We start from the raw sequence: 26,099 nt of genomic DNA, 5'->3' as shown, positions 1-26,099 counted from the left end.
GCCTTCAGAGCTGCAACATTGGATATAGCCCCAGAAATCCTGGTGTTCGTGTCCTTGAGCAATCTCAGCAGCAAAATGCGTAATGCTGGTGGTCAACAAAAGAGGTTTAAAGACTGTCTCAAGGCAAATTTTTAAAAATGTAGTATAAACACCAACAACTGGGAAACACTGGCCTGTGAGCACTCCAGTTGGAGAACAGCCTTTACAAAAGGTGTCATGGACTTTGAAGGTACTCGAACTCAGAACGCAAGGGAGAAATGTGCTAAAAGGAAGGCACGCTTGGCAAATCCACACCATGATCAACTCCTGCCCGGGAACCAATGTCCCCACTGTGAAAGGATGTGTGGGTCCAGAATTGGCCTCCACAGTCACTTACGGACTCATTGTTAAAACCGTATTTATGGAAGACAATCTTACTCGGCTATGAGTGATTGCCAAAGAAGATGAAGAAGAACTCTTGTCCATTTTGTTGTGTTTAAGATATCCTGTCAGCCATCCCAAGGTCTTTGGATAGTAGATGGGGAATAGATAAATAAATAAATTTGCTTATTTCCTGAGTACACACAGTGAAATTCTGTTTACATTGGTGAATATTTATTTGCCAACTTTTGTAGTGGTTTTTCTTTGATCGTACACTGTTTGTTTCAGATTGTAATCAAAGTTTTCCCACAGTGTTTTTTTTTGAAAATTAATTGTTTGATTATTCTAGTACATGCCACTGTCTAATTAACATCATGTTAGCATATAAATATAATGGGGAAAGGCTTATTGCAAGCTTAAAAATTTAAAATCCAAAGAAGTACTACTGGGGAAATGTTCATGCTGAAGAGGCTAAAAAGTTTTCCCATCTCGTATCCTATTAATGTTAAAGGAACACTTTTTTAATTTGTCCCATAGGTGCGTTTCGGTACAGTCTAATTCATGGTTTCAGTCTCAGAAGTTTATGGTTAAGGTGGGTGAGAGTTAGACCGTTCCCCTCTTTAATTAGGGAAGTTTATTGTTCCCCATTGGAAATATTCAAAAGTTTAAGTCTGCTTATGTTTTCAGTTCTGAAATGTTGCATCACATTCCTTCCCTCCACTCATGAAAGGCACAGGGACTACTTGTAGCTACAAATGATGTTATATCTCATGCACCAAGCCACCAGTCTTCCTGCTGCCTTTCCAGAATTGTAACGCTGCTGGAGATTGAATGGTGTGGTAATGCCAAGGCAGATGCCATGGTGCACAGGACTTTGGTGTAGTCAAAGAGTCCATGCTGGGATGCCTTTGCCATTCACTTGAGTTTTCATGGACAGTTTCTAGGGTTTGGACACTGCTTTGTGAGTTTGAATTTTGAGAAACAGTTTGAAAAGCTACTCAGGTAGTGTATCCATAGCAGTGACCAGAGAAGGGATGACCACTGGGAGGAGTGCAGAGAGAAGAAACACCATGGTGCATCTGCAGCAACACAACTGGACACCTTCTTCCCCACCTACAACAAAACATGTCTCTTCCTCATCAGTCTCTACAGCTACAGCAGGAGCTGCAACCTTCCAACAGTTTGACTGCAATGGTGTACTCCTCCCTTGTCTCATGACAGACAGATGCCAACCAACAAAGAACTAGAAGGTTAATCTGTCCAAACCTTGGTTATGCAGATTTTATTTTTAATCCCAGGGATAACTGCCCTCCAAATGGTACTGAACTACAACTCCCATCATTCCTGACCATTACCTAGAGTGCATCACATTGGCTGGCCTTGATTTAGCTTTACAGTTAATAGCTGTGCCCATAATGATGTGTGTAGTTGCAATAGGATAGTGAAATTTGCCTTCAGAAGGGACAAGATGCATTAAGGGAACATGGAATCTCTTGGCCTTTTCTTAGCTTTGTAACATAGTTCAGAGGTTTGCAATGTAACATCATCACCAGAAGCCGACTCTCCAGATAGCTTTATAAATCTGAAGATCTCCCACCCCCATCCCTGTTCTAGTTCCTAGATTTTATATTCATGATATGCTTCTAAGTTAAGAAGATAAAATGTCACTAGCATTTAAAATGAAACATGTTGGAATAGACATATTTCTCAACGTTTGCTTAAATTTTAATAGCAAAATGCTGTGAAACACATTCCACAATCTTGGCTACAAGATTCATTATGCCTTAACTGCTTATTTAGATCAACAAGATTTTGCCGTTAGGTGTTTTGAAATATTGAGCTGTGTGAACCATATTTACTGGGTCACCATGAACATTAAGCTACACTAATTGCATTGGAAAACCTGCCTAGTTTTGCAGCAGCAACATATGCTTCAAAATTGCCTTAAGCAGGGATTTTTTTCCTTCTCAACTTATGAAAGTTTCATAATATTTTTTCATCTACTAAACCATGTGAATGCATTATTTCAATAAAGAGCAGGAAAAAATGCTTCATAGAGAAAATTTAGAAAAATAACTCATACAAGGAATTAGGGCATACAATTTCCTTTTATGGAACCCTATTTAACAGTGTGCCACTCTTTTCCTTATTAGATCTAAAGGCTACATTTTCATATATATTTTCGTGTGGTAATTTTTTTTTTAAAATTACTGGTTTTTAGAAAGTGCTGTTGCATACTGAGCATTTTCAACCATTTAAAAGAAAATAAAAAGATACAGCAGGCAAAACGAATATGAAATAAAATTCATCCTACTGCAAGTATCTTGAGTTCCATAGGCATGGCTGTATTTGTCTGTTGCATCTGAAGCAACAGAACATTGTGGCACTTTAAAGACTAACAAACGGATTGTGTTAAAACTTTTATGGGCCAGAGCCTGTGCTGTATTCATAGTATCTCTTGTCTATGCCACCTATTGGTGATGGTTGTATGTATGCAATCTGCTGACCTGGTGTCTTGTTTGCCTAGGACAGTGCAGGCAGCAGCAACCTCCATTTTGTGTTTCAGATGCCGCTAGTCTCTTGTGAGGCCACACCTAGGCCCTGCCTTCCGGAGCTCTGAGGAAGCGTTGTCTTTCTACTTTGTTTGGACTAGCCATCTTAAGCAGCATTCCCTTCCTTCCTTGTTCTCCCTTCCTCCTAGTTCTCCCCTTTCCACGGTTGACAATAGAAGTTTGATATTGAGACCAGACAGCCGCCATTTCTTCCTGTACATGAGTCCACTGAATTCCATTCTCTGTGGAGACAACACTGTGCATTCTTTAGACAATTTTAAATACTTATTAACAGTTAATGTAAATATCATTGAATCATATAAACTGGTTAAGAAGCCATTGTTCTGCCCCCCAGATAACCTATATTGTACACTTTGGACTTAACTTTGAATCATATATCTTATGATTTTTGTGAACTTGTTCACTTGGTTTTTATTGTTGTATATTCTTTGGTACTTTTTCTTTATAAATTGTCACAATAAATATATCTGACAGGCACACTTTTCTTTAAAAGTTTAAAGCGTTCTTCTTGAAACCAGAGGGGCAAAGACCTGCTTTATTTGAGCTTTCCCCCCCAGAATTCGTAAAAAGCACCTGATGCTGTTCCAGAAGCCACATTCCTTGATTTTGCCTTTAAGATTTCAAGGCTAGGTGTAATGCAAAAATCTTCTCAAATATGTTGATTGAAACACCATTTATTTTCTTCTCACCTCTCCAGCACTTCAGGGAGCACCTTGACAAACTTTTTGCCAAAGGAATCGGAATGTTGGATATAGCTTTAATTGAAGCTTTCAACATGCTCAGTGATGTAAGTTACTGCTTTTTGCTAAGTTTTGTTGTTATTGGCCTTTATAAGTTTGGTATTTTGTTTCAGTTGTCACCAGCTTAGGCTGGGGTATTGTTTGGGGTTTTTTGTTGTTGTGGGAAGTTGTGGCTGTTGGGTTGTTGGGATTTTTGTATCTTTATTACAGATCTTGTGATTTACGTGGAAACTGTTAAGTGCATTTTTTATGTTTTACTTATTCTTTACAACTACTTTTGTTATATTATAGTTTTGTATTTTTTCATGTTGTAAGCTACTTTGAGTGTGGTTTAAACTAGGGAAACATACATACATGTATGTATGTATGTATCTTTCTATGAAAAAAATTAAATAATGGTTTCCTCCTTACAGATTAGTATCAAAAGACACTGTGCTATATTTTTACAGTGATAATTTAGGTAATTTTCTTTTTATCCAGCAGTATGTGGTATGTAAATCTATTCTTCAGAATTACAGGTTGGCACATTCTCATGCTTAAATGTGTTCTTCTTGTGTTAGTCTACTGAGTCTTGCTTTTCAGACTGGTTCATAGGCTATAGCATTTAAGCTTGACTAATTTCCGCTTATAATTTCTTGTATTTTAGTATAACTTAGCTTGCTAAAGAGCTAATAGTTGTTGGTACAAATGATTTTGAAAGATGTGATTGTTACTATGTCCAAACTCTCCCCAACATTTGATAAATTCAACTCCCATAGGTTTCTGCAGGACTACAGAAATGCTTGTTTCAGCAGTCAATGTCTGCTATATCATGTGACAACTGCAATTATCTCTTTTGGGGATAAATGTGATCTTTGCCGTGATTATCTTTTTTTTAAAAAAAAGTCTTCCAATTAAATAAAATTCTGTGACATTTCAAAGACTGTTAATCACAACCAAGAGCTACAAATGTCAGGATGCATCGAAATTTTCACTGGTAACTGATGAATCACTGAGTTAATTGTAGTTCATTATAAGGCTCTTGTCATTGTTATTATTATGGAAAAGACTTTCATCACTCCTTCTATTCAATAAAAACTTAAAAAAAAGATCTAGACACATATGAGGAGATATTACTCATCAAAGCATTTACATTTAATCACCTGCTTTAAAAAGAGAATACGGTACTTATTCTGTGGAATATGATAGATTCAGACGGAATAAAGCAATGTTTTAAAATAAAGAGATGAAGACAGCCCACCTCCAAGGTATTTTAATACACCATTTCTTTTTTTACATACTGTCCTTGATTTAGTTCAGGAGAAACAACAGGTGCCGTTAGACACGGGAAATGTCCCTTTTCAAAAAGGGTTTTCTACTTTTAGAAGTCATGGGCCCTGATTTGGCTGGTTTTATCTTGGCAAGTTGCCATTGAATGTCACATTTGACCATCACTTAGTGGTTGCCAAGTTATAACCCCAGAGGTAATCCCAGAAGTGAAAGAGAATGCAGGTGCGATTTTCCCCACCCTCTCCTCCAATCACCCCATTTTCAGCAAGGCAGACTTGTTTCCCATCATAGTAGGGAATCCAAGTTGGTGGAATCCAAGGCTCAGTAACAGCGCTGAGGGAGGAGTTTTCTGCTTGGTTGTTAAAGAAACAAACACAGCCTCCTGTTACTTACTGGCATCTATGCCATTACCCAATTGCTGTGTTGCTACATTTGCTGCACAGTCATTGATATAATCTCTTTCTAGATGGGGTGATCTGGGCACTACAAGAACTCCTATTAAAACTGCCTTCCTTATGAAGGGAGGTTGGTTTAACTGGAAAAAGATTTGACTGCTAGATTAATTCATGCCCCAGTTGCTAATATGAGCATGCAGAATTACAGATAACATAATTACTTTGTTACAGAAGGTAGCCGTGTTGGTCTGCCATAGTCAAAATAAAAAAATTCTTTCCAGTAGCACCTTAAAGACCAACTAAGTTAGTTCTTGGTATGAAGAAGTGTGCACGGACACGAAAGCTCATACCAAGAACTAACTTAGTTGGTCTTTAAGGTGCTACTGGAAAGAATTTTTTTATTATAATTACTTTGTGCAAGGGAAGAAGAAGAAGAAGAGTTTGGATTTGATATCTCGCCTTTCACTCCCTTTAAGGAGTCTCAAAGCAGCTAACATTCTCTTTCCCTTCCTCCCCCACAACAAACACTCTGTGAGGTGAGTGGGGCTGAGAGACTTTAAAGAAGTGTGACTGGCCCAAGGTCACCCAGCAGCTGCATGTGGAGGAGTGGAGACTCGAACCCGGTTCCCCAGATTACGAGACTACCGCTCTTAACCACTACACCACACTGGCTCTCACTGGGAAACATTATGGTGGAACCTTGGTTTCTGTACTTCATTGGTGGCTAAACAATTGGTGGGATCAGGAAGGGACAGAAAAGTTAGAGGGTGCCTGAGAAGATGAGGGAGTCTTATCTGCTTTGAAAAATCTATAGTTTTAGTTTGTGTTTGGGATTGGGTGTAGGTGTAGGTGTGAGTCCAGGGGAAGTAGCGGGTAGGAGTCCAAGAGGATAAATACCCAAAATTGAAAAAAGAGTCATGAGTAAAATGGGAGTTGTATTTTCCCCTCGCCATTGTGATTGTCCCATTCACCTTAACATAAAAAAAATGCCAAAATTGTGGCATATTTCCTGCAAATATATTTGATTTAGGAAGGTGTACATTTATAACCCTGATGTAGTACTAAATTCCATAGGGGTTTCATCGGCAGCTTTCTTATTTTTGAGGGAACAAGCAGGAAAGTGATGGCTATAGCCCTGGATGCTTTTCAGTAAAGCATATGCACACTGGAATTATGAGCATGGTTTTCTTACAGCAAATACTCATTTGCCTAGCTAAGTATGCCAGAACTCAATGAATATTTGTTTGCTTGTTTCCCAGTTCAATCATACAGGACAAGGGAGTATTTGCAGTCAAGCCATAATGCTGATTACGGATGGTGCTGTGGACACTTACGATGCCATTTTTGAAAAGTATAATTGGCCAGATAGGAAGGTAAGTCCATTATATCTTGTATCTGTGAAACAATATAACTGATGATGACAAGCTCTCAAATACAAATATTCTCTACTAGTGGGACCTTGACCAACAGAGTTGTGCTCTAAGGCAGGTATTTGTCAACTGAAAAGCAGAGCAAACAATATCAGGTAAGCTTCGATCTGGATTAAAAATGACCAGGAGTATGCTCTTGTGCTTGCAGGCTTCTCAAGAGCATTTGGTTGGCCATTGTGGGAACAGAATGCTGGATTATATGGGCCTTTGGCTTGATCTCGCAGGGCTCTTCTTATCTTATTATATGTGTGTTTGTTGCATTTTAAAAACCAGCCAAACTTAGAATGGACAGCCTTATTTTCTTTTCATGGGTCATTTCCTGTGTAAATGCATCTTCTCCTAGCTGTTGCTTTAAAAAAAATGGTGTTGAGAAACATACTGCATATTTATGGAAGGATGCATGGGACAGAAAAGAGTATGGCTTTGAGATTTGGGGAGAACTTTAAAGAAATGTGCTTGACATTTCGTTTAGTAGAGCTAGGTCCTGGTTGCCTTTTTGGACCAGCCTCCACTGACTTTAATTGGGGAGTAGGAGAAATGAAGAGTGGAAACAATGCAGCAAATTGTAATGATAGAATTCAACAATGGCAACTCACCGTCTGTAGTTGCATTTCAAAGGCTCACTTATCATTCCATGCTAATAACTTGGGAGCACTTCAGCCTCGGGGACCCCTAATTTTGCACATGCTGAACATACTTATAAATCTGCTGCTGGGTTTCCATGACTATTTTACTTTTTTTAAAAAAAATGAATTGCTTTACCATTTGTGGGGGAGCTCATTGACAGCATAAAATACTGAATTGGGGTGTATTTAGTAATCTGTCTGCTTTATAGTATTCCCATTTACCATATTTTTTGCTCTATAAGACTCACTTTTTCCCTCCTAAAAAGTAAGGGGAAATGTCTGTGTGTTTTATGGAGCGAATGCAGGCTGCGCAGCTATCCCAGAAGCCAGAACAGCAAGAGGGATTGCTGCTTTCACTGTGCAGCAATCCCTCTTGCTGTTCTGGCTTCTGAGATTCAGAATATTTTTTTTCTTGTTTTCCTCCTCCAAAAACTAGGTTCGTCTTGTGGTCTGATGCATCTTATAGAGCAAAAAATACGGTACTTTACTAGACTTTGGGGTAAAATGGCATAGAAATTGTGGCACAGCTAGAGTATAATTTCACTGCTTTAAACAACAGTGAAATTATACTCTAGCCGTGTATCTCTGATTTTTGAGAAAGACAGCTAGACCTAGTAAAGTTGAAATTAAGGTGTGAGTATCTGCTAATTGTCTGGGATTGACTCGGGAATTAATTTCTTCTGATGATTTTATAGAAAATCACCCTTGCCATTCACGAAATAAAAAATGCAAAATGAGCTGCTGTGAAAAGAATTATAATGGTTAGTAATTACGTTTATGCTGCATGATCAGGCAGGATGTACTTTGTCAGTAGTTGCCTTTTAAAAACATTTTTTTGAGAAAATAATAATTCCATTTATGAATTGCTTCCTATAACACATCTTGAAATGATTTAACAACAAAAACATACATAAAGCAATTTCATATATAAAACCAGCTTCAAATCAGATACAGACTAGGATAAAAATAACTTTAAAGGCTTATTTGTAAAAGGAAGGTATTCAATAGGTGGTAAAGGGCAAGCTGCAGGAGGCAGTGGAAGACAGGAGTGCCTGGCGTGCTCTGGTCCATGGGGTCACGAAGAGTCGGACATGACTAAACGACTAAACAACAAAAGGCAAAGAGACATGCTGCCTGTCTGATATGTAAAGGGATGGAGTTCTGAAGGCTTGATAAGTGCTGCCAGGCTAAAGGCCCAATTCCTGCATCATACAGATAGACCTCTTGCTGAGACGGTATCTGCATGAGGCTCTCTCCTGCAAAGTACAGGGCTTGTTTGGTTAAATAAGGGATGAGACCATCCCATAGGTATCCTGGTCCCAAGGGCTTTGTACACAAGTACCAGCACATTGAACTTAAATGAGATACACTTCCAAATCCTGTGGAGAAAAGGACTTCCACCCAAGGTCTACTTATGTTTTTGAACATTTCTATTCAGGAGTATTGCTGTGTTGGTATGAGGTATGAGATGGGCAAGGCAATATCTTAAATGCATGAGTTTGAGTCAGAAACAACAGTACATGTTTTGAGTTTTGCAGTTGAAAGTTGACTGGGCTTGTAGAATTGACTAGAAATTAGAAATCTAAGGTCATTCTTGTTGGAAGATGATGGCTGTGGAAGAGCACACTTTAGTGCCCTGAAGCCTGTGAAAATTAGGACCACCATACACGTAATTGCGTTGGGGTCAGCTTGCTGAGGCTCCCTGCCATATGCACACAGTATGCGTTTGTGGCCCATAGTGAATCCAGGCTAGATTTGTAATCTAAAAAATGGGTTCAGCACTGGTGATCTGAACTTCTCTGGGCTTTGTGCATGCATTTTGGGCTTTATTTTTTGCTCCCCTTTTGCCCTTTCCACATGGAAGCAGGAAGATGTCTGAAAGGAAGCAGTCTTTGATACACAATCTTAGATACAAAAGAATCAGGGCCAAGGTTTGCATACAAAGGTGCCCTGAATCATTCATATCTCATTCAACCCATTAAAAATGGTAAATAGTCTTATACAACGGTACACTGAATTATATCACACATTAACCATTACATGGGTGGAAACAAAACCTCAGTTAGTAAAGTATTTTTATTGATTTTTATTGATTTAAGGGGGGCAGCTGCCCTTCCCTGCCCCCCCTTAGCTACGTCCAAGAACCATTATGAACAGAATAAAAAAAACCCACATATGCAAAGGTACCCCAAATTTTATCCCACACAAAACCATTAAAAACAGTAAAATTTCACATGCAAAAGTATCCTTAATTGTACCCTGTTGCCCCTAATAATTGTATACCTCATGATAACTTAGTTCAAAGTAGATGTAGTAGATGAAATATGAAAATATTATTTGCCTTGTGTCTTTGGGATTGCTTCCCCTAATATTGTGTGATGTTAATGGTATAAATACACCTTATTTGCATGGTATGGCAGCAGTAGCATCTTCATACATATGAAGGACAGTGTAGATAATAAAAACTGACACATTTCTTCGCTTGACACTGATGCTGTTGGCAGCTATTCATTTTGTCATTAAAACCTTTATAAAAGATGTGAAGGGAAGCAGCCTTATTGGCTAGTCTCTGCTGGAGTACATGATGCACATGTCACAATCACTTTATGGCTCAAACTATACAGTCTATTTATACAGTTGCCACTGCTGCTTCCTAAAGTTTAGCTCTGGCACCAATCAGGGAACCAGTCATCGACGCCTAGGAAGTTGATTGTGTACCTAGGTATGACTCATGTGAAGGCAGTCAGGAGGCTAATCCTGGCCTCCTGTGTGTTAAGTGTAACTTCTGCAGCATGGAGCAGGTTTTGTTTTGTTTTTGTTTTTTAAATTTATTTAGGGTCTCACTGCAACTCAGAAGTCTGACCTTTCATGGTTTTAAGTTTCATGGATAACCTGCACAAGTAGAAACCAATATGTTTAGTTTTATAAAATAAAGACTCATGAGTAAAGCACCATACAAGTCCAAGCTGAGGCAACTATAAAATGCCACATTTCAGTGAACAAACTGTAACCCTGCAGTACACAAGAGTACCTGGAGAGAGCTTCTAAAAAGTAAAAAGGGTGGCATATGGTTCTCCCCCTCACTTTCCACAAGGGTAAAATAATGTTTAAGAACATTAACATCCATTTGGCAAAATGGATAGCTGGACCACGACATAACCGCAGTGACCATTTATCTGTTTCCTCTAGACTGCCATCTACAAGGAGATTAAAGCATTCCCTAGAATGTTAACCAACCCTGTGTAGCTTAGCAATATGCTGATGCTACACGCACGGAACATTAGGAACAGCAAATCGCTGTTGTCCTGGTGTTATTAGATTGATTTTCTTTTCTTAAGAAAGAGTCAGAATATTTCAAAGGTCAGTGTGTACTGTGTCTTGAATCATGAGGTGTCTCGTGAGCAAAAGGAAGAATTCAGACACCTTCTAGGGCATTGTAACCTGAAACAGGATGATTATCTACCCCTTTGAGGGCTTTCTTGCTGTTACAATTTTGTAGTGAAATGGAATATAGTTTTCCAAATTGGGGATGTGAGGGGGAAATTAGATCCATGGGTAAAGTGCATATTTGGCATGTAGAACTTCCAGTTTCCTTTATTGCATCTCTAATTAAATTATCTCAAGTAGGAGAATGGTGGCTATGATCCTGATACTTCTGCTGCTTCTCAAAGTGTGGCAAAGTTCTTTGGTGGGAATTTCCATCATACCTACTCTGAATGCACTGGACATCTTAAGCACAGTCTACACTTCTTCCGCTGTGGGAAGCTGCTAAAAGCCTTCCCAGCCTGTTGTGTGAGGCCATACATACACAATAATGTTCTGGATTCTTCCCCTGATTTGGGGGCCCTTTTAGAGAATAATTTTCATGTTATGTACATGTGTATACTATAGGTATCCCCTGGGTATTTTTGAAAAAATAATAATCTGGGTGGCTTCAGTGTGGTCAGCATGGAGCCATCTGAGTTCAGCATTAGAGAAAGAGGAGGAGGAGGAGGAGGAGGAGAAGAAGCCTGGTGGGCAATGGGGAATCATCAAACAGGAACGGTTTGGATTCTTAGATCACGGACAGCAGTTTCTTGAAGATAGACTTCTGGCAAGCGATGGGCTGCACCTCACAACGGTTGGGAGAAATGTTTTTGCCAAAAATCTCAGAAACCTCATCAGGAGGGCTTTAAACTGACTAATGTGGGGGAGGGAAACAGTGCTCCTGAAGGTAGGAGTCTATCAGTTGATGAAGATGATCATCCAAATGTCATAGACCAAATGGAGCAAACAGCACACAGACCTAGTGGTGGGAGGAAAAAATCCTTAAATAAGAGACACGGGGGAATGATTAATGGACTTAAATGTCTGTACACTAATGTGCAAAGCATGGGAAATAAACAAGATGAGCTTGAGCTCTTGGTACAGCAAACTAAATATGACATAATAGGCATCACTGAAACCTGGTGGGATAAGTCCCACGATTGGAATGTAATAATGGGGGGATACAATCTATTTCAGAGAAACAGACCAGACAAGAAAGGAGGAGGAGTGGCGTTATATGTCAGGGATGTGTATACCTGTGAAGAGATCCAAGATTTAGAACCTCAAAGCCAATGTGAGAGCATTTGGGTCAAAATTAAGGGAGAGAAGAATAACAGAGATCTCATTGTGGGAGTTTACTATAGATCCCCAAGCCAAACGGAGGACATAGATGAGGCCTTCCTGGAACAGATGGCCAAGCATGCAAAAGGAAGGGAGATAGTAGTAATGGGGGACTTCAATTACCCGGATATTTGTTGGATGTCAAACTCAGCCAAGAGCATAAGGTCAAACAGATTCCTCACTGGCCTTGCAGACAACTTCATTGTCCAGAAAGTGGGAGAAGCAACAAGAGGAACAGCCATTTTAGATCTGGTCCTAACCAATGTTCATGACCTGGTTAGTGGGCTAGAAGTGGAAGGATCATTAGGCGCGAGTGATCATGCTCTTCTGAAGTTTACTATACAGCGGAAAGGAGCAGCCAAGCATACTAGGACTCAATTTCTTGACTTTAAGAAAGCCGACTTCATAAAACTTAGGGAAGTGCTGGGTAAGATCCCATGGACAGTAATACTAAAAGGAAAGGGAGTTCATGATGGCTGGGAGTTTGTTAAGAGGGAGATAGTAAAAGCACAACGTCAGGCAATACCAATGAGACGGAAACATGGAAGGTGCTTAAAGAAGCCAGGGTGGCTATCTAAAGAACTTTTAACTGAGTTAAGATTAAAAAAGGATGTGTACAAAAAATGGAAAAGGGGGGAAACCACCAAAGAGGAATTCAAACAAATAGCCAGCACGTGTAGACACAAAGTCAGAAAAGCTAAAGCACAGAATGAACTCAGGCTGGCTAGAGAGGTTAAAAGCAACAAAAAAAGCTTTTATGGGTATGTTCGTAGCAAAAGGAAGAACAAAGAAACAGTGGGGTCACTCAGAGGAGAAGATGGTGAAATGCAAACAGGGGACACAGAAAGGGCTGAACTCCTCAATGCCTTCTTTGCCTCAGTCTTCTCCGATAAAGAAAACAATGCCCGACCTGAAGAATTTGGAGCAAATGATTCAGCAAAGGAAATACAGCCCAGAATAACTAAGGAGATAGTACAAGAATACTTGGCTAGTTTAGATGTATTCAAGTCTCCAGGGCCAGATGAACTGCATCCAAGAGTATTAAAAGAACTGGCAGATGTGATCTCAGAACCACTGGCAGTCATCTTTGAGAATTCCTGGAGAACAGGCGAAGTCCCGGCAGACTGGAGGAGGGCAAATGTTGTCCCTATTTTCAAAAAGGGGAAAAGAGAGGACCCAAATAATTATCACCCAGTCAGTCTGACATCAATACCAGGGAAGATTCTGGAGCAGATCATTAAGCAAACAGTCTGTGAGCACCTAGAAAGGAATGCTGTGATCACCAATAGTCAGCATGGATTTCTGAAAAATAAGTCATGTCAGACTAACCTGATTTCGTTTTTTGACAGAATTACAAGCCTGGTAGATGAAGGGAACGCAGTGGATGTAGCCTACCTTGATTTCAGCAAGGCATTTGACAAGGTGCCCCATGATATTCTTGTAAAGAAGCTGGTAAAATGCGGTCTTGACTATGCTACCACTCAGTGGATTTGTAACTGGCTGACTGACCGAACCCAAAGGGTTCTCATCAATGGTTCCTCTTCATCCTGGAGAAGAGTGACTAGTGGGGTGCCACAGGGTTCTGTCTTGGGCCCGGTCTTATTCAACATCTTTATCAACGACTTGGATGATGGACTCAAGGACATCCTGATCAAATTTGCAGATGACACCAAACTGGGAGGGGTGGCTAACACCCCAGAGGACAGGATCACACTTCAAAACGACCTTGACAGATTAGAGAACTGGGCAAAAACAAACAAGATGAATTTTAACAGGGAGAAATGTAAAGTATTGCACTTGGGCAAAAAAAATTAGAGGCACAAATACAAGATGGGGGACAACTGGCTTGAGAGCAGTACATGTGAAAAGGATCTAGGAGTCTTGGTTGACCATAAACTTGACATGAGCCAACAGTGTGACGCGGCAGCTAAAAAAGCCAATGCAATTCTGGGCTGCATCAATAGGAGTATAGCATCTAGATCAAGGGAAGTAATAGTGCCACTGTATTCTGCTCTGGTCAGACCTCACCTGGAGTACTGTGTCCAGTTCTGGGCACCACAGTTCAAGAAGGACACTGACAAACTGGAACGTGTCCAGAGGAGGGCAACCAAAATGGTCAAAGGCCTGGAAACGATGCCTTATGAGGAATGGCTAAGGGAGCTGGGCATGTTTAGCCTGGAGAAGAGGAGGTTAAGGGGTGATATGATAGCCATGTTCAAATATATAAAAGGATGTCATATAGAGGAAGGAGAAAGGTTGTTTTCTGCTGCTCCAGAGAAGCGGACACAGAGCAATGGAGCCAAACTACAAGAAAGAAGATTCCACCTAAACATTAGGAAGAACTTCCTGACAGTAAGAGCTGTTCGACAGTGGAATTTGCTGCCAAGGAGTGTGGTGGAGTCTCCTTCTTTGGAGGTCTTTAAGCAGAGGCTTGACAACCATATGTCAGGAGTGCTCTGATGGTGTTTCCTGCTTGGCAGGGGGTTGGACTCGATGGCCCTTGTGGTCTCTTCCAACTCTATGATTCTATGACATTAACAAGTACAAATGGAAGATCAGAATTCTGAGTAATCTTTGTTATGACCCCTAATATTTGGGACTGATATTAACACTATTTGACTATTAGCTATGAGAAGGACGGGCGTTTATTAAATTAGTTATCAACATTAGTAGACTTAATTGATTGTTTCCCATGCCCATGAGAAAGCAAGTCCTATAGCATATACAGTTCTGTGCAAAGGTTTTAAATACTGGAGTTATGTTTAGCACTATGACATAACCATCTCTACAGCTCTTACTTTAATTGGTTGTATAAAAAGTTGAGGTGACTTATACATCAGAGTAAATACATTCTGTTTTTATGGGAAAACGTTGGAGCACCGACTTCCGTTAAGCTTTAATCTAAATAGCTGAGGTTTCCCTTAAGAGCAATCAAAGAATCTTTCCTGGTTTATAACATGGAAGATGAGTTGAATTTATGGCTGGATGCTCCGCAGTGTCTTTGTTTCGTGGTGTTTCTTCCTTGGGGATTCATATCTTGAAAATACACCTCAGAATCACGAATCACTTGGGACTCATTAATGGAGAACATATCTCACTGCACTGTAATTTTTCATTGTATAATTCACCATCTGTTGTTTGACATGCTGCTAAAAAATTAGAAGCCATCATGAGTACCTCAATAATAGTAGAAATGTGAAGTTGTTCTGTGTTATGATTTCATAAAATAGGCTGACTCAACAACTGAACTAACAAAAGACCATTCTATTTTTTATTTTCTTTTTTCTTTTAAATAACTCTTCTGCTGAAGATTAGTTATTTTATACATTTTTATCTTGCTTTTTTGTTAATTACCTGCCTACATTCTATTTCTAGAATGAAAAATCATTAGCATTAGAAGGTACCTTAGAGGCCATCTAGTCACAAGCACACACACAGAGTCTATTGTGCAGCCATGGTATCCCTGACATATGACTGTCCAGTATCTGCTTAAATATATTCAGTGAAGGAGAACGCCTCCCTCCCCACCTCCCAAGGCTGTCTATAACAAGGTCAGGGAGCTCTTTGGAAATTTCTCCTAAAGCTTTGTCCAAATTTGCTTTCTTGCAATTTCCACCCACTGGCTCTAGTCTTACCCTTTGGATCAGCAGAGAGCAACCCAAAGATTTAGCCTCTGTTTCCCTTGCCAGTGGTGGATTTTGGGCTCTCAAATTTCAGCAGGGCCCCATGGGGGGACACATAGGGGGAGAACAGGCATAAGAGAAGCTCTCCAGACATTAAACCAGTTCTTCATCAATGAAAACAAGTTGTCTTTTCCATGTGAGTATATTTTGTTTGAATCAGAACTACAGTCTTGCACTGATACAGCAGAGAAGGTTTGGTATGCCCAGCAAGGGCTATGGAATTATCCAGTCCAAGGACCAGCTGAAAAAACAACCCCACATTGAGAAATGGGAACCATATGATCTGTCGCAGAGATCGCTACTTTTATATAATAGTGGGAAAGAACTTTGGATAGTCAGGAGGCATAACTTATTGTCCTTCTGAGTTCTCAGAAGTTGCCTTCACCAGTCTTTGAATGCATTTTGATTTGTGCAACTTTCTGTAAGGTGCTGGACACCAGGGGGCAGGAACATGGTCTAGTGGAGGTTTGGTGGAAGAAATATTCAGGGTTTGGCTGTGGATGCAAGTAATACTGTTTCCAGGAATATGATCATGAACATGAAATGGCATCCGGGAACTGTAGTCAACTCTTTTTTTAAATGTTGAATTTAAACAAAAATGTGTGCAGCAAAGCAACCAATCAAGTGATGGATTACGTGTTAATCTTCCTTGCCCAGGAAAAGCTCTGTGTTATCTTTTATGCCCACCTTAACTGAAAAAGAAATGGTCTTTTCCCCCTCTCTTTTTTGGGGGAAAGCAAACGCCTGTGTTTAATTACCTTAAAACTGACTATTGTGCGAACCAGATATATTTTTAAATATGCTTGCTAATTTCATTTCATAAGAAAAGCATACTGTGGAACAAAAAGAAAGCGATGAAGTCTTTTTTTTCATTCTTCTGTGAGAACTATCTGCAAAAAGAGAAGCAGTTAATCATTTCTTTAAGTAAATGTGCACGCAAGCTAAATTGTACCAGCTGAAACATCTGTGACAGAAACAAGTGGATTACTATAAACATTTCCCGGAGATTTGAATGACTTTGCTTTGATCAAGTTCACACCCCTATTTTTATGTTCACTTCCCATGAAAATTCATATCTGTGTCTGAGGAAGAGAAGAGAATATGATCATGTGTTTTAATTTAGATTGCATACAAAACTTATGCACATGAAAGGGCTGAGCCATGGCTGCACAAGCAGTCTGATTTCTGGTTCTGCCAAGATGTGGCCCACAGACGTGGCAAAGTGACTTACAGGGGTACACTGCTCCTGATGCTACTATAGTGATCCATGACAGAGCAACAGAGCGGTAGTCTTGTAATCTGGGGAACCGGGTTCGAGTCTCCGCTCCTCCACATGCAGCTGCTGGGTGACCTTGGGCCAGTCACACTTCTGTGAAGTCTCTCAGCCCCACTCACCTCACAGAGTGTTTGTTGTGGGGGAGGAAGGGAAAGGAGAATGTTAGCCGCTTTGAGACTCCTGAAGGGGAGTGAAAGGCGGGATATCAAATCCAAACTCTTCTTCTTCTTCTTCTTCTTCACATGCCATAGAAGCCTTGAGTGACTATTCTGATTTATCTGTAATTGGTACCCCTAAGGCACAGTAGCAGAGTAGCAAGACCATGTGGCAGATATAGCATCAAAAAGATAAGGCAGCGAGCAGCAGACATGGCACACAAGATAGCAAGGCTGACCGGCAGTTGAAGCTCTATAGAGAGGTCCTGTTGAACAACTTAGTCCATAGCAGGATGGAGATGAACTGAGTCACTGTGAGCCTTTTCCTCCAGTCTACTCCTCAGCATTTGATACCATATGCTTCTGGAGCTGGTGCTTGGAGACATGGTACTACTTGTTCTTCTCCTATCTCCAGAGCTATTTCTAGAAAGCTGCTGTTCAGCACCAGGCGAGCTGTCCTGTGGTTTCCCGCAGGCTTCCATCTTGTCCCCCATGCTTCATCTATATGAAGCCTCTGAGAGCTGTCATCAGGAGATTTGGAGTGAGGTGTCATTAATATGCAGTTAACACTCAGTTCTACCTCTCTGTTCCATCTGAATTGGGAGAGGCAGCTGAGGTGCTAGACCAGTGTTTGGAGATGGTGATGGGCTGGATGTGGGTCAATAAACTGAAGCAGTATCCTTAAAAGGCAGAGGTGTTATATGTTCTAAATTCTTAAGTCTTGAAGGGGGAAGACAGCTTGTCCTAGACTTCCCTGGAAGGAGCAGGTTGATAGCTTGGCAATTCAAGTGGCCTTGATGACTAGAAATGCCCAGTTCCAGCTGTTCACCAGCTACAGCCCCTTTTGGACAGAGATAACTTGGCCATGGTTCTTCATAGTCTGCCAGAGTGGATTGTTGCAATGCACTCTACTTGGAGTTGCCCTTTAAGATGACCCAGAAACAACTGCAGCAGCCAGATTACTGGCTGAACTTCCATTCAGAACTCATATAACACATTTTAAAACAGCTGCACTGCTTATGCTGGTGAAAACAGACCCCTACTGCCCTCCTGTTTCTGATTCTGTTGCTGCACCAGTACGTGACTCTGCATGTGCTCAATTAATGTACAATTTTGAAGTTCCACGTGTGTGGAAGTGTTTATTGTTTTTCTCCTGTGCCTTGAACCCAACAGCTAGGCATTGGATTTTGTAAAACAATATTTTAATAAAGTAAAAAAGAGCCACCTCTCTTAAATACTTTGAAGTGGGGTCTGGAAACTTTTTCTTCCCATTCTGAGTGCTATGTTTTCTTGTAGGCAGCATTCCAAGGGCCACATAACGGTGGTGTACAGGGCCAGATGCAAAGTCTGAGGTGACTCTTACCTTTGTAAGAGAGATACCGAAGTCCAAACAAGCAAGAGGCATTATCACAGTTAAAGGAATATACTGTTGTATTAACTAACTCTCTCTCTCTATATATATCTCCAGTTACATACCGATCTGGTTACATAACTTTCAGGTACTTTTTTGGGGGGTCGCACAGACCCCCAGAACGAATTAAATTCATATCCAACGGGTCTACTGTATATATATGACAAATCTCCCACCTCTAACTGGCAACAATTATAGGCAACCCTGAATCTTATTCTTGTGGGAAGTCTTTCACATAAACTCTCTTCACGTGATAACTGCAGTTTCCACTAGACTAGAGCATTAGGAATTGTGAAAATTTAGTCAACACGGATAACATCTGAAAGACTGCCTACTCCCCTATGAACCTGCTCATTCATTAAGATTTTCCCCTGAGGCCCTTTCCCAAGTGCCCCTTCCATCATCAAGGTTCGGTGTCTCAACTTTAAAACTCTCTCCCTGGAGAGGTTTGCCTTGCACCCACCTTGACTACCTTCAGATGCAAAGTTAAAAACCTTGTTTTATGTGCAGCGATTTTGAATTGAATTTAAACAAATTTATTGCATGAGTAGAATGACCTCCACTTGAACAGTGGAGCTTTGTTTCTCTCTCCTCCTCCTGTGCCCTTCCCCTCAAAACTACTCCAAATACTTGGGGGGGGGGGGCCAAGAGCAAACTGGAGGAGATGCGGAAAGGGTGAGGCAAGGGAAGTTCTGTTGCACAAGTGGAAGATGTTCCACTAGTCTCATGACTTCACTTGGTACAACCCTCTGTTGTATTATTGCTGCTTGTTTTATTGGACCTAGTTTCCTTGCTTTGAATGCTTCTGCTGTTGTTTTCTTTGGCTTTTTTGTGGTTGTGCATTGTTTGTTTCAGTGCTATTCCATTGTTGTATTCATATTATTGTATTGTGAATTGAAACCTGGGGCATAATTTAAAAAATAAATAAATAGACGTACCATTTCCCCTTATCATGCTACACAATTAGCCAGCACTGAGTACTGTGAGGACATAACAGGTGAATTCACCTTTGTATGAACTGAGATGTTCACAGGCTGTTTACTCTCATTACTGTCATTTATGGCATTTGTTCTGCGTCAATACAAAAAGCAGTTTATTTCATAGGTTATGTCATTGCCATTTCCAGCTTGTCCTGGATATAATGCCTGGAGTCCACAGTCTGAATTTAAGATGACCTTTCTGTCCAGCTTAAAAAAAACAAACCAAAATAATTTATTCTGCAGTTACACGAACAATTTATTGCATATGTTATGAGGTGTTCCTACCCCCAGCTCCAGGCTATTTAATGTAAATAACCTTTATAGTTTATTTTATTTTAACTCACCTTTAAAAAAAATTGCATTATGTTCTGTGAATAAGATTATCTTCTTTCTGAAATTCTTTTGAATATTTTAAAATTGTCAGAATATACCCACCTGATAAATATTTCCCCCTCATATGGTTTCCTTCATGGACCATATTTGTTGCTCTCCTTTAAATTGTTTACAGCTTGTCAACATCCATCTTGAATTGTTCTGCTGCAGTATCGCTCTGTTGATTCGTTGTTTAGCTTTGTTGTCTACTTTAGCCCCAGAGAGCTACTGATCTAGGGTTGATGCAAAGGATTCATAATGAAAAAGGGCGGAAAATGAAACAAATGAGTCTATTCATTGTTAAACAAATGCCATAGACAGTAGTTAGTTCTGACTAACCTTTTGATTCCCTAGGAGCCAGAAAAAAGGAAGCTTGAGGTTACAGGGAGGTAGGAGGCAGCAGCAGAAAGAGAGAAGGACAATGTACGGTAACACTGTCTAGCCCAGGGGTTCCAAAATCATGGTCTGTGGACCACCAGTGGTCTGTGAACTTCATTCAGGTGGCATGTCTGCATTAAATAATCATATTAATTTTAAAGTATATTTTTATTGCTTTTTTGTTTCTTAGATGTTATTGTATTGTATTACAATACAATATATGAAATAAAATAAGCAAGAAATATAATTAAAAACCACACAGCATCTAGCATAGAACACAACAACTGGTACAACAGACAGAAAAATCGTTAAGTGATCTTCCAAGACCACTAAAACTTAACCAAACGGCAAGCATTTCTTCTGTACCTAGAAAATGGCTCATTCCATTCCTTCCCTGAAGTAATAAAGGGACAGTGGCAAGCATATATTTTGACCGGCTACCAAAGCCAGTTGCAGTTCATGGTCATGCATTTGAACCTTCAAATATTTGCGTCAATTCCTGACATTAGAGTTTATAAAGCTTGTATCAGCTTAGATGTCCACTGCATCTATTCATTTAAGATCACATGCACGAAGGGCTTGTTGCTTATGATGGTTTTAACAGTAAACTAAATAAAAATCCAAAGATAAGTAAAATGGAGCCAGTGTCCTTTTATCCATAATTTAATGAGAAAACACCTGGCTTCTCTAGTTCATTTCAAAGCATTTTAAACACAGACATGTTTTAAGAGGCATGAGGGAACCATAAGGTAAACTGAGCAATGTATAAAACACTCCTAATGAACTAAGTTTTTCCACCAAGGTATCAAGCTAGATTTACCAAAATAAAGTGATTCAACAAAACACAAATGTTTTTGAGCTACTTTTTTGGTGCTCCACAGTGACTTATTAATGGGTTGTTGAGTGGCAAAAGAAACTGGCTCTTATTCCCATCTTACTATTTAATCAGGTGCTAACAGCACTTCAGTCTCTACAAGACCCATAAATTCCAGGAGGAGTTGGGCTGATATAAACTGTTCCAGTTCACTGAGGAATGGAGCATTATTAAAGTCAAAGCTGAGGTTACAGAACTGCAAGAGGCATATGGCCTTACTCTTTTACTTAATTACTCTTTTGCTTAATTATTCTTACCACTATATTAAGATGATTGGATTTCAGTCGTAACAATGTGCAGTTGTTAGAAGGCAAGTATCATGCTGCCCAATCGTGGGCACCATTACACAGAAGTAAGTCCAATGGAGCTCAGTGGCGACTCAGCTTCCAGTTTATAGGAGTTAATTGTGAGTAAACACGGATAGCTCCCCATCTCCCAGTTCTTGCTCTCCTGTGTTGAGGTGCAAGACTACAAAGAGAAGGACTTTTCTTTGATCTCTTTCACCCAGGAACATTGGATAAGAAGGCGAGGTGGCCTCTATATATATATAAAAAGGATGGCTCTGATACTATAAAGATTAAACCTTTGAAGAATGCCAATATTTCAGATACCTTAATGACGCTGTATTTTAGGGTGCTACATTTTTTATGTGTCTAATGGTTGTCTGTTCTTTTATTATTACAGTGGACGCTCGAGTTGCATGTTCGCAACCTGCAGCAGCGCATCTGCGCATGCGTGCGTTGCGATTCGACACTTCTGTGCATACGCAAAGCGTGATTTAGCGCTACTGCGCATGCATGACCGCCAAAGCCCGAAAGTAACCCTTTCTGGTACCTCTGGGTTTCGGCGGTCCGCAACCCAAAAAAACGCAACCTGCAGCGTCTGTAACCCGAGTTATGACTGTATTGCATTTTGCATAGCATAGTAACAGCTCCATGCTATATGCTTTAGAGGATTGTGCAATTGATTATACATGATCAGATAATGAGGAATAAACATGGCTGCTTGATTCTACTGTTCTATTCACTAACACTAGGTTTTTACCTCACGATTCAATATAAGCTGAAAATTTGGGTTTCTGATGAACAATTCAAAAAACTTAGTCAGTCTGGATTTGGACTGAAAGAAAATACTGGCCTGGTTTGAAAAGAAATCAAAATGAAGACAATCAAGGAGTTCAGACAAACATGGGGTAAGCCCCTTCATGTGGGGTTGTCTTAATCCAAATTGCAAGTAAGGATCACATAGTCACATATTGCCTAAAGAAAAATAGCAGCTGTGATAGGGAACAATTTAGATTGGAGAAATAATATGAGACAAAACAATTAATCATTTGCCATGGTGTTGTGGCCCCAATCTAGCTTGTGCCCATCTCCGCATGTGCCTTTAACTTTAAAAATAATAAGAATAACAATGGTTGGAGAACCAGTTATGAACCTCCTATAATCTCATTTTGTTTGGTCAGACATAGTTGGTGCCTTCAGTTATAAATACATAAGCTAGTTCCAAGCACAACCTTACTGATCACCTATTTCTTCATCACATACCTGCAAGGTGTTCAGCTTCTATCAAGGAAGCACTGGCACAGTTGAAGGACCCTTGGTATGATGGTCTTTCATGAAATGAGTTTCATTTTGCAGACAGAATGACAGAAAACAGATTGAACTGACATTCTAGTGGCATTACTTACTCCTATAACACACAAATATAATAAAAAAATTCCTTCCAGTAGCACCTTAAAGACCAACTAAGTTAGTTCTTGGTATGAGCTTTCGTGTGCATGCACACTTCTTCAGATACACACTTCTTCAGTGTATCTGAAGAAGTGTGCATGCACACGAAAGCTCATACCAAGAACTAACTTAGTTGGTCTTTAAGGTGCTACTGGAAGGAATTTTTTTATTTTGACTATGGCAGACCAACACGGCTACCTATCTACTACACAAATATAATGACTGTTATTTTCTACTTTGACACAAACAAGAGACCTGGCAAAAGAGATGGAAGAGGATGAGGCTCCTAAAAACCTCTACTGTTCTCTGTCGTGTTTTGCTCTACAATTACTGTAGTAGCAGCCAAATTACAAACCAGTTAAACTGAAATACTAGAAAGGCCCAATCTCAGTCAATACACACCATCTATTCCAGCATACTAAGAGTATGGATCGGTGAATGGTTTGCTACTGAAGCTGTTGTGTGATTCTTTGAATATGTGCCTAAGTTACTACACTACTATGCTGTCTCAGGGATTTTCTGTGTATGGCAGCCACAGCTTAGCAGATGACTTTTATAGACAGTGTCATTTGCAGAAGAGGTTATGTGAATGCCAGTTCCATGTGCAGAAATCAATAGGGAATGGTCTTTCACACTGGTGCAAATGTTTTAAAAATTTGTGTCCATGCTAGCGCATAGGTAGATAGTCCATTCTGAAATGTTCATGTTAGGTTTAGGGTTCAGTTGAATTTATGGATAGTTTCCCACTAAAAGAAAAGTCCCAAAATGATTTGCAGTCAAGTAAAAAATACAATAATAAAATCACATAAACATATTAGAAACAGATTTCACAATATGATTGTATCATTGGTGTTGTCAAAATTTCTGGGAAAACAAAATGTCTTTTTTTGCCTGGCACTGAAACAATGGCAAGGTCATGTGAAATCAACATTCACACAATCTGGTATGCATGTGGTACTAAATGACTAAAGCCTGTGAAAGCCATGCAGGATCAACTTTTATCACTCACCATCCCTATCGAGGAACCCTTGCAGTGGAACATTAATCCTGCATGGTTTTGTTTCAGTGCACACTGAACTATGCATAGACTCTGTATGACTTACATTTTCAGAACAGCAGACGTGGATTCATCTTTACTTGCTAAGATCTGCAGAGTCAGAGAAACAGAAGTTTGTATAAATATTTCCATACCCCCACATAAAACTAAAGGTAAAGTGACCCCTGGCCATTCATTAGGTCTAGTCGTGGCCGACTCTGGGGTTGCAGCGCTCATCTCACTTTACTGGCCAAGGGAGCCAGGTCATGTGGCCAGCATGACGAAGCCACTTTCGGCGAACCAGAGCAGCGCATGAAAATGCCGCTTACCTTCCTGCCGGAGTGGTACCTATTTATCTACTTGCACTTTGACGTGCTTTTGAACTGCTAGGTTGGCAGGAGCAGGGACCGAGCAACCACCAATCTTCTGATCGGCAAGCCTTAGGCTCTTTGGTTTAACCCACAGCGCCACCTCGGTGTCTTTTATACACACAATTTTAACTTTTTTATTGAACATCCCATCTGGGGAATATCAACAGATCAATGATTCTTTTTTAACAAGGTTAATTGCATCACTTTTCTACCAAGATACTAATGTTCAATAATTTTTACCGTTGCAACCTGCAAAGTTAAGGAAGCACAAATGCATTAGTTGGTTCTGCTAGTCTATCCCTATGTCCCACCGCACTGTTGCAACCTTTTAATAAATTAGGCATGCTGTAGCCTCTTGATGGCACTGTATTTCCTTCTTGAGTTCATAGGCCTTGCAGAACATTTATGTCTCATTACATCCAGTACAGCAGTTATGCCCTAATAAATCAGGGGAGCTTTGCAGTGACGGTCTTGACGGTAATGAATCTTTCTGTTGGCGTTTCCACTTCACAGGCACAAATAATGAAGCAAAACTGCCCCATCTGGTCACTCAGTAAGAGTCAAATAGCAGTGGGGAGCTGTTTTCTCAAGCATGACAAAGGTCATATTGTGGAGCAGGAGTGAGCAATAGTAGGTTGGGCTGTGAGTGACAGTGCAGAATGAAGCCGTTTAGGGGCTTTTATCATAATTACATTTATTAGCTGTGCTGTCAGGTAACCCGCCCCTCCCCCCGGACTGTGTGCTACTGCGTCAAAAGCTTCCTTAGCTGGCAGAAACAGAAAGCTGTCTAATGCCACCCCCTTGCAGAAACAAAACAAACTCATGGAAATGCTAAGAATGTGTCCTTGCATTTCATGTCGGTTGCGGGGGGGGGGGGGGAGAGAGAGGAATGCCCCAGTAGTTCCAGTTCAGCTGAGTATGAATATGTAAATTCACTGCTAAGTATTGTCACGGCACACTTCTGTTTATGGGAATCTTATTGTATTATTACAGTAATTGCTGCTCACATGTTGCTTTGTTGACAATTTACTTAACATTAAGTGCTGGTTAATTAAACTTTACGTAGGCATTAGGTACAGTCTGATACTCATGGACAAGTTACCTCTCCCTAAGTTTTCTTACCTGATATTTAGTTCAGCCTCAGTGCTAGAAAAAAAAGTACTCTAAAATGGATGTAGAAAGGAGTCAATGGATTTCAGTGCTAGGTGTTCACTCTAGAACTTGTAAAATAATGTTGATTAATGGAGTGCAGTTGAATATGCTTTTCCCACACTGGTTAACATAACACTATATCACGAAACTTCGCTTGGAGCTATAGATCAATGGGAGAGCACATACTTTGAATGAATGTCCTGGATTCGTTGACACCTCCAGTTAAAGGATCTTAGGCAGCAGGGCCAACAATATATTATCCCAATATTTCAGAGAGTTGCTGACAATACTGAAGTAGATGAACCAAAAGTCTGACCCCAGTGTAAGGAAACAGAGGTACTACCTTATACCAACTGAGACTGTATGGGTCAGTATTGTCTACATTGACTGGGAGTGGTCCTCCACAATTTCCGGCAGGAGTCTTTTCTAGGATGTACTGGAAGATGCGAAGGATTGAACGCAGGACCTTCTGAATGTGATTTGTGCTCTATCACTGGTCTAGAGCCCTTCCCTGCTAAGGCACCTTCATATTTTCAAATGTATGTTCACAACCTATTGTTACTTAATTACTGAGTGTTCTTTGCTGAATGTCTGAACTGTCTCCACTCAAAAGCAGTGTGTTTGATTTGATGTCAGAA

General features: G+C 40.2%; 1 protein-coding gene across 4 annotated transcripts in view; it reads left to right on the top strand.

Moving 5' to 3' along the window:
- CACNA2D3 (calcium voltage-gated channel auxiliary subunit alpha2delta 3) overlaps positions 1-26,099 on the top strand; it is a 498,964-nt gene that overhangs the window by 246,346 nt on the left and 226,519 nt on the right. For all 4 annotated transcript variants that reach the window (XR_014005100.1, XR_014005101.1, XR_014005102.1 and 1 more), the window contains exons 10-11: positions 3,631-3,720; positions 6,597-6,710. Coding sequence is in view for 1 of the 4 variants with exons in the window: in XM_081184001.1 (XP_081040127.1) it covers positions 3,631-3,720; positions 6,597-6,710 (204 nt within the window). In the remaining 3 variants the exon portion in view is untranslated. The remainder of the gene's footprint in view (positions 1-3,630; positions 3,721-6,596; positions 6,711-26,099) is intronic.

This window comes from Podarcis bocagei (genome assembly GCF_964188305.1).
Source record: "Podarcis bocagei genome assembly, chromosome: 2".
In the NCBI taxonomy this organism is placed as follows: domain Eukaryota; kingdom Metazoa; phylum Chordata; class Lepidosauria; order Squamata; family Lacertidae; genus Podarcis; species Podarcis bocagei.
Note: the sequence above shows the minus strand (reverse complement) of the source record. Positions and strands in the feature narration are given on the sequence as shown.